General features: G+C 36.7%; 1 protein-coding gene across 1 annotated transcript; it reads right to left on the minus strand.

Moving 5' to 3' along the window:
- Window positions 1-384: 384 nt before the first annotated feature.
- On the minus strand, window positions 385-900 carry LOC133306988 (uncharacterized). The gene has a single exon (XM_061507403.1). The coding sequence runs from the start codon at window positions 898-900 to the stop codon at window positions 385-387; it is 516 nt and encodes a 171-aa protein (XP_061363387.1).
- Window positions 901-8,541: the final 7,641 nt, after the last annotated feature.

Consider the following 8,541-nt stretch of genomic DNA (forward strand, 5'->3'; position numbering starts at 1 on the left):
GTCGCGATCTGGGCTTCTATCGCGTCTTCTTTGCGTCTTGTATTCCCTGTAGCTGGAGACGAATTCCTGGAGTTTTCCCTCTCTTATGAGTGCCTCAATAGTATTTTTGAGCGCGAAACATTTTTCAGTTGTATGTCCTTTGTCGTTGTGAAACTCACAAAACTTGGTCTCATCGCGCTGAACTCCTTTTGGCATTGGGGGAGGCTTGTTAACCCGTACATACCCTGTTTGGAATACTTCTTTCAAAATCCGTCTTTGGGACGTATTTGAAGGGGTGTAATTGTCGTATCTTCCCCATTTTATCTTTTCACAGAATTTTCGTTGAAAATTCTTCTGGACATCTTTTTCAAAGTTATCTGTGTCGGCCCTGGTGTTAGAAATTTCTCATGAACGCTTATAATCTTCAAGGTTGATGAATTTTTCTGATCGTGCACTAAGTTCTTCTATGGTGCGTGGTCGCTGTTTGGCTAGCGACATAGAGAAAGGGTCATCAAGTAATCCTTCTGTGATGATATGTAGTGAGGCTTGTGGATCCAGGTCTCTGACCAAGAGTGCTTCATCAAAGAATCTGTTCAGATAATCGTGCAAAGTTTCATTTGATCCTTGACGTACAGTTTTTAGCGCGTGTGTAGATTTGTATTGGGCCTTGCTGGTTGCAAATCGTACGAGGAATTGGTTGGTCAAGTCCTCCCAACTTTGTACCGAATTAGATGGTAACGCTGAGTACCATCTAAGTGTTGTCTCCTTCATGGTTGTTGGAAACAGTCGACATGCTATTGGATCTGCCACGTCTTGTGCCATCATGTTTGTCTGGAATTGTTCCAGATGTTCTTGGGGGTCCCCTTTGCCGTTATATTTTTCTGTTGTAATCTTGACATCCCGAGGAATTGGGATGTTCATTATGCAGGGAACGAATGGGTGAACAATTCGAGAGAATGACCTTGAATTTCCATGAGAATTCTCATTCTCGTGAGTATCTTTTATTTCTTCACCTTTCTTGATTTTGTGACCCGAAGGTCCAGGGTTACCAGTCGAGTGTTCATGAGGTTGTTCACTTTCATCAGAATTTTCGGGATTTTTTTCCTTCTCAGGGTCTTTATCTTTTTCTTTTCCCTTTTCTTGGTTTTGTTCTTTATTCTTTTGAGCTGTCTTCAATCTAGCTAAATCTCAATTCTGCTGGGCGATTTTCTTGTTTTGTTGTGTGATAAGGTCCAAAAGATGTTGGGGTGTCGGTGGGTCATCCAGATGGATGGGAATTGGTGCCACCGATGAAGCTGATATTGCTTGGGAAGCAGGGATCTCCTTCCGCTTTCCTTTGGAGCCATTTAGGGATTTGCTTCGAGTGTCAACCATGTTTTTAGAGAAAGATGGGTTCTAACAGATAGCTTCCCACAGACGACGCCAATGATCAGACCAAATACACTATGGACTGGCCAATATGTACTGAGCCTAATCACACACGGTTTAGTTGTGAGTGTAGTTCTTCGATCTGGGCTTGGAGTTACGTAGTGGATCGCGCTTTGCCTTTTTCCTTCACGTTGGCACGTTAACACCAAATAGGGGGGCCTGCAAAGACACTCCGATGCTTAAGTCAATATCAGAGGCAGGAGTTTTATGTTGTTAATGTAAAAGATGATCGTACCTTGGTGGTATATCGTTTTCTTATATAGTAGTTACGATGCTGCCTTAGTTAAGGCGGCTTGGCTTCTGAGTGGCCAGGCTTGGGCTGCAGGTCAGTCAGGGGACCTGAGTAGCCTTATCTGCTATAGTGTCTAGTGGTAGAGTCGTGGCGAGCTGGAGCTGTCCGTTGTTTATTGGAATCAAGGCGCGGTGGGGTTGCCTTGGGCCTTAAGTTTACTTCCTAAAGGGGGTTTCATACGCGATGTGGGTATCGCGTCTTGTCTGTCGCGATGAGGGCATCGCGTCTTGCGCGTTGTACTTGTCCTTTGCGCTTTGCTTTGGGACCTTAATGGGTTTGGGCTTCCTTATGTGTCGATGGGCTCTGATTGGGCCTATATTTTATCCAGATCAAGTTCCTTTTCGCAACTCCCTCTCTCTATTCTTCTCTATTCTCTTCTTTTGTTTTCTAACTCATAGAATTTTTCACAGCTTTCCTTTAGAACTTGCTCACTATCCTCGTCTTTGAGTTCTGTCCTCTTGGTATTTATAGAGCGATCCTTGGAGATCTCTTCACACGAGGGTTTCCTGCGTCTCCTCCTTGATCAAATCATACACGCTTTTTGATTCAACAGTGCGACCCTCCTTACTGCAGAGAGTAAACCTCTTTTTTTTGTATCTTGGGCGGTGCCTTGTATGGGCAGATGACTTTGCTTCTTGTAGAGACTTTGAGCGGTGGCCTTGTTTGTCTTGTAGCATTTATTAATTTTTGTTCTTTTTTTTGTTTATGATTTTTTCTATTTTTTAATAAAAATAATTATGTAAAACAAAGCAAGATTTAAACAGTCTCCCATTTTTAATCTTTTTTCGTTTACAACTAAAAATATAAAACAAACTTAGATAAAAATAATTAAGAAGCCAGATAAAACTAGAAACATTTTTGAATAGATTTCATAATTTTAAAACAAACAATTGCTGTTGTACACATCTTTAAAAATTAAAAATAAAAATATATCCTGACAAAATAAGGTGTTCACAATTTTATTTTTTACATTTTTGGTAAGTTTTAAAATGTCAAAAGAAAAAGTAAGTTTTAGATAATTTTTTAAGAAAAAATATACTTACATAAAAGTAATTTATATCATAAAAATTTACTCATCATTCCAAAATAAAAATTTTAAACATTATCTTACCTCATCATCTCCAAGGCTTTTTCTCGAAGGATCGTGTATATATCTTTTCTTGGTGACTCTTGTTTAATCGAAAGGAATTTCAATGATACGTTCATGCATTTGAGAACACGATCATCAAACCTTTTAATAAAATAAAAGTATTATTCATATGCTGATTTTATATATAATATATATTTATAATATTTTTGAAAAAACTTTTAAATGAAGATATGAAGTTTGAGAATACAAGAAAAAAAAATAATGTAGAAATAAAATATAAAAGAAATCTTTCCTTAAGTTGTGTATTTCACATAAAAAAATTAACAAGTTCAATTATGAGTAAGTTTTAAAATTTTAATAAAAAAAAGTAAATTTTAATAATTTTTTAAAAAACGTCGCAAATATCACAATACATAAAAGTAATTTATACCAAAAATTTTTTCATCCTTCCAAAACAAAAAAAAAAAATAAACAAAAGTTCAAGGATCTTGAATGGCAAGATCGTGTAACTGAAATATCAGGTTCTTTGTGGAAAAATTAATATATTTGGCATTATAATGCATATATCTATTATTTTCATTGTTTAATTTTAATATACCATAAATTTAATATGGGTTCATAAAATTTCATATATTGAATATACATTTAAAAGTTGCATAATTTCACAATCCTGGTTTTATAACCTTATAATTTTCAAATGTTTCTATTAAAAAATATAAACATTATAAATTTAAAAGGGATTGTTTTCAAAAATGGTTTATTGTTTCAAAGTAATTATAATAACTAATGTTATATCCATTAGCTAATTTTTTATCATTGTATTAAAAAATTATGAAATACTTTATATTATTTAAAATAATTTGTTAAATATTTGCAATAACAATCACAAAAACTCATTTTTTATTGCATTTGAATGAAAAATATTTTTGCAAACATTATGCATTGCTTGTACAAAATTTGCAAATCCTCACAAAAATTTGTAATTTTTAAAATTTAAAATCTGTAGCTGCTTAAGCTACATTTACCCTACAGTTTAAAAAACAATTGTGATCAATGATATCGAAACAAAAATTTTTATTAAAATTTTATTTACATTAAATGACATTTTATGGAAATTTTATGTAAAAAAATGATAAAATTCAAAAATTAATCATAAAAAAATGAAAATCTTTAAATGTTATTTAATATTGTTATTTTGAACAACAAAAATGTTATTACAGTTTACAATACTCATTTAAAAAAACTTAAACTTATAAATTTAATTGAACTTAAGATAATGTTTAAAATTTTTTATTCAAAATGCTATAGAATTCACACTTAAGGAAATCTAAAATTGTTTTTTTTGTACTCATAATGTATTCTCAAACTTAAATTCAAATTATAACCACAATAAAAGTTATAGGGCATTTTTTCAAAAAATTATAAATATAAATATATAGCATATGAATAATTTTTATTTTATTAAAAGGTTTGTGATGATCGTGTTCTCAAAACGGTTTTAAACAAGAGTCACCAAGAAAAGATATATAATCCTTCCAAGAAAAAGCCTTGGAGATGATGAGGTAAATAATGTTTAAAATTTTTATTTTGGAATGATGAGTAAATTTTTATGATATAAATTACTTAAAGTATATTTTTTCTTAAAAAATTATCTAAAACTTACTTTTTCTTTTGACAATACCAAAAATGTAATTCAGATTCTCCCCTACTTATGTTGCGTTTTCTGAAAATTTGTAAATTCAGCATTAATTACGGTTTTGTAACCACTCAATTTTGTCCTCACACATAAAAAAATATACAAAATTAAAAAGGAATTAAAAATGGGAGACTGTTTAAATCTTGCTTTGTTTTACATAATTATTTTTATTAAAAAATAGAAAAAATCATAAACAAAAAAAAGAACAAAAATTAATAAATGCTACAAGACAAACAAGGCCACCGCTCAAAGTCTCTACAAGAAGCAAAGTCATCTGCCCATACAAGGCACCGCCCAAGATACAAAAAAAAGAGGTTTACTCTCTGCAGTAAGGAGGGTCGCACTGTTGAATCAAAAAGCGTGTATGATTTGATCAAGGAGGAGACGCAGGAAACCCTCGTGTGAAGAGATCTCCAAGGATCGCTCTATAAATACCAAGAGGACAGAACTAAGACGAGGATAGTGAGCAAGTTCTAAAGGAAAGCTGTGAAAAATTCTATGAGTTAGAAAACAAAAGAAGAGAATAGAGAAGAAAAGAGAGAGGGAGTTGCGAAAAGGAACTTGATCTGGATAAAATATAGGCCCAATCAGAGCCCATCGACACATAAGGAAGCCCAAACCCATTAAGGTCCCAAAGCAAAGCGCAAAGGACAAGTACAACGCGCAAGACGCGATGCCCTCATCGCGACAGACAAGACGCGATACCCACATCGCGTATGAAACCCCCTTTAGGAAGTAAACTTAAGGCCCAAGGCAACCCCACCGCGCCTTGATTCCAATAAACAACGGACAGCTCCAGCTCGCCACGACTCTACCACTAGACACTATAGCAGATAAGGCTACTCAGGTCCCCTGACTGACCTGCAGCCCAAGCCTGGCCACTCAGAAGCCAAGCCGCCTTAACTAAGGCAGCATCGTAACTACTATATAAGAAAACGATATACCACCAAGGTACGATCATCTTTTACATTAACAACATAAAACTCCTGCCTCTGATATTGACTTAAGCATCGGAGTGTCTTTGCAGGCCCCCCTATTTGGTGTTAACGTGCCAACGTGAAGGAAAAAGGCAAAGCGCGATCCACTACGTAACTCCAAGCCCAGATCGAAGAACTACACTCACAACTAAACCGTGTGTGATTAGGCTCAGTACATATTGGCCAGTCCATAGTGTATTTGGTCTGATCATTGGCGTCGTCTGTGGGAAGCTATCTGTTAGAACCCATCTTTCTCTAAAAACATGGTTGACACTCGAAGCAAATCCCTAAATGGCTCCAAAGGAAAGCGGAAGGAGATCCCTGCTTCCCAAGCAATATCAGCTTCATCGGTGGCACCAATTCCCATCCATCTGGATGACCCACCGACACCCCAACATCTTTTGGACCTTATCACACAACAAAACAAGAAAATCGCCCAGCAGAATTGAGATTTAGCTAGATTGAAGACAGCTCAAAAGAATAAAGAACAAAACCAAGAAAAGGGAAAAGAAAAAGATAAAGACCCTGAGAAGGAAAAAAATCCCGAAAATTCTGATGAAAGTGAACAACCTCATGAACACTCGACTGGTAACCCTGGACCTTCGGGTCACAAAATCAAGAAAGGTGAAGAAATAAAAGATACTCACGAGAATGAGAATTCTCATGGAAATTCAAGGTCATTCTCTCGAATTGTTCACCCATTCGTTCCCTGCATAATGAACATCCCAATTCCTCGGGATGTCAAGATTACAACAGAAAAATATCAACCATTGTCGCGCTAAAGGAAATCATCACTATGCCCCACCTTCTAATGAAATTTCGTGACAAATCTAGCCCGGTAGTTGCTATTAGGGGCGACCAAAAAACAGCGCGTAGCTGTTATAATACCAGCTTACGAGCTAAAATTCCAATACAGCCAGATGACAAAGTTAAAGCGTCAGTCAATATGACTGGTCTTGATATGTGCGAAGATCTGCGCGATACACGTCCTCAACCAGATGGGGAATGTAAGAACCCGCACCAATAATTATAGTATGTGAGTAATAATGCTGAAAGTCGCTTTTCGGAAGAAAAGTGCAGATACCGGTTCTGCTAGTCGGTATAAATGCGTACCGAAAAAGTATCCCAGAAAATTATAATAAGTGCATGTTAATTACTAGAATAATATGTAGAACTTGTAAAACGAGTTTCAAATCCAAATAATGAGAACTGGTGCTAGAAACCGGTACTGGCTTGGAAAAGCGCGTACCGGAAAGGTGCTCAGAAAATTACGAAAAAAATATGATAATTCTTAGAAAAATGTCTAGTTTCAGAATCCAAAATTTGGGATTAAAATGCTAAGCGTAGCAATTAAAGTTAATACTGTGTGTTTAATTGTTAAACCACTATTTAAGCCTTAGTGGGCACTAAACCCTAGAAAACAGTTTCTCTACGTGAGTGTGTGAGGGTGGCTGATCAGCTTGGCTGCTCCTTGGGGTTTCTTCTCCATTTTGGGTCCAAGACACTTCCTTTCTTGATTTTCTTCACCTCCAAACACTTGAGCCTTGTGTGAGTGGCCTTGTGAGTGTGTAGAGAGCTGGTGTTCTGAATTGGGAGGATGTTGGGAGTCAGCTTTAAGGGCTGAGTGGGAGAGTTGAGTTGTGGGAACCTTGGAGTTGGCTTGTTAAGCTTCAAGGTGTGTTCTTTGTGGAGAAATGACCAACCTTCAACTTACATTTTCTTGTGCAGAGAGACACAGAACCTTGGAGTGACCTTTTGAGCTCCAAGAGCACCTCTTGTTGGCTGATTGAGCTTTGGTAAGCCTTGTCACCTTTGGTCTTTAGTCTTTGAACTTAAAAATGAAAGCTTGATGCATGTTAAGGTTTAAAGATGATAACTTGTTGTTGGGTAATGTTGAACACACCTAGAAATGCATGTTTAGGTGCTTTAAATCGTTAAAAACCCAACCTTGGAAGGATATCTTCACGAAATGCATTTTCTACATTCTGTCGTGAAATATCCGGATATGTGCCCGATGAATATCCGGATATGTGATATCCGAATATGGGTTTTGAGTATCCGGATAATAGATATCCAGATATGGGATTCTGGATACCCGGATATTGGATATCCGGATATGTCCAGTGAGATATCCGGATATTTCATATCCGGATATGGTCCCGAGGAATATCCGGATATTCTGGGATTTCGAAGAACAGTAGCTGTGCTGTGAGGACAGTAGGCTATTGGGGGTTTGGGGACCCTAGATTGATGAAGTTGAACTTCTGTTTTAATTATACTAAGTCAGAATCAAGTGATTAAGGACTTATGGTTTGGTATGGAGCCTTAAGACGTAAAACGTAAGGAAAGGCGTTGTCTTTAAGTTATATGCTTGTGTTGCATTATTATTAATATAGTATTGGTCCATAACAGATTGTGAATCTGCTGTTTGGACTTTGAGCTGTGGACTCTTGGCTTTTGGAGTTAGCTTGCAAGGTAAGCTTTCATGTCCTCGGTTTAGCCATGTTGTGGTTCCACCATGTCCCATGGGGGTATGGTTTATGCATGTTGTGTACATGCTTTTGGATATTTGATATGTTGATTGAACTTTACATGTAATGGCTTTTAATATGCATGTGTTGTTTCATCTTGACGGGAAGCCTGAGTATGTAGCGCCATACAAGACGGTGTACCGGGGTGAATGCAAGTGGTACTTGCACGGTGTGTAGGTGATAGACGTATACCTGCACTGTCTCTGGCCAGTAGATTAGTATTGACACACATGGCATGATTATCTGCTGCATTGCATTGTTTTAGAAATGATAAATGATAAACGGTTTTTGAACTTATATTGCACATGTAAGTGAGCTTGGGGTGGAAGATCCTTGAGGACTCACTGACTTACTGAGATTTCTAGATTAGAGATCTTACCCCACGTTTGGGAAATGCTTATTTCAGGATCAGGTAGTATGGGTACTGATGCCTCAGGCGGCAGGAGGCCGGAGCTTAGCTGATTATGTTGCTTCTGCTTATTTGTTAGCATGACTGGATATTGATGCTAATTATGTTTTATGCCTTTTATAATTATGTTGTTGTTGAG

Source organism: Gastrolobium bilobum, unplaced genomic scaffold (assembly GCF_033153095.1).
Source record: "Gastrolobium bilobum isolate Gb01-03AN ecotype WA unplaced genomic scaffold, APGP_CSIRO_Gbil_v1 utg425364, whole genome shotgun sequence".
NCBI lineage: Eukaryota > Viridiplantae > Streptophyta > Magnoliopsida > Fabales > Fabaceae > Gastrolobium > Gastrolobium bilobum.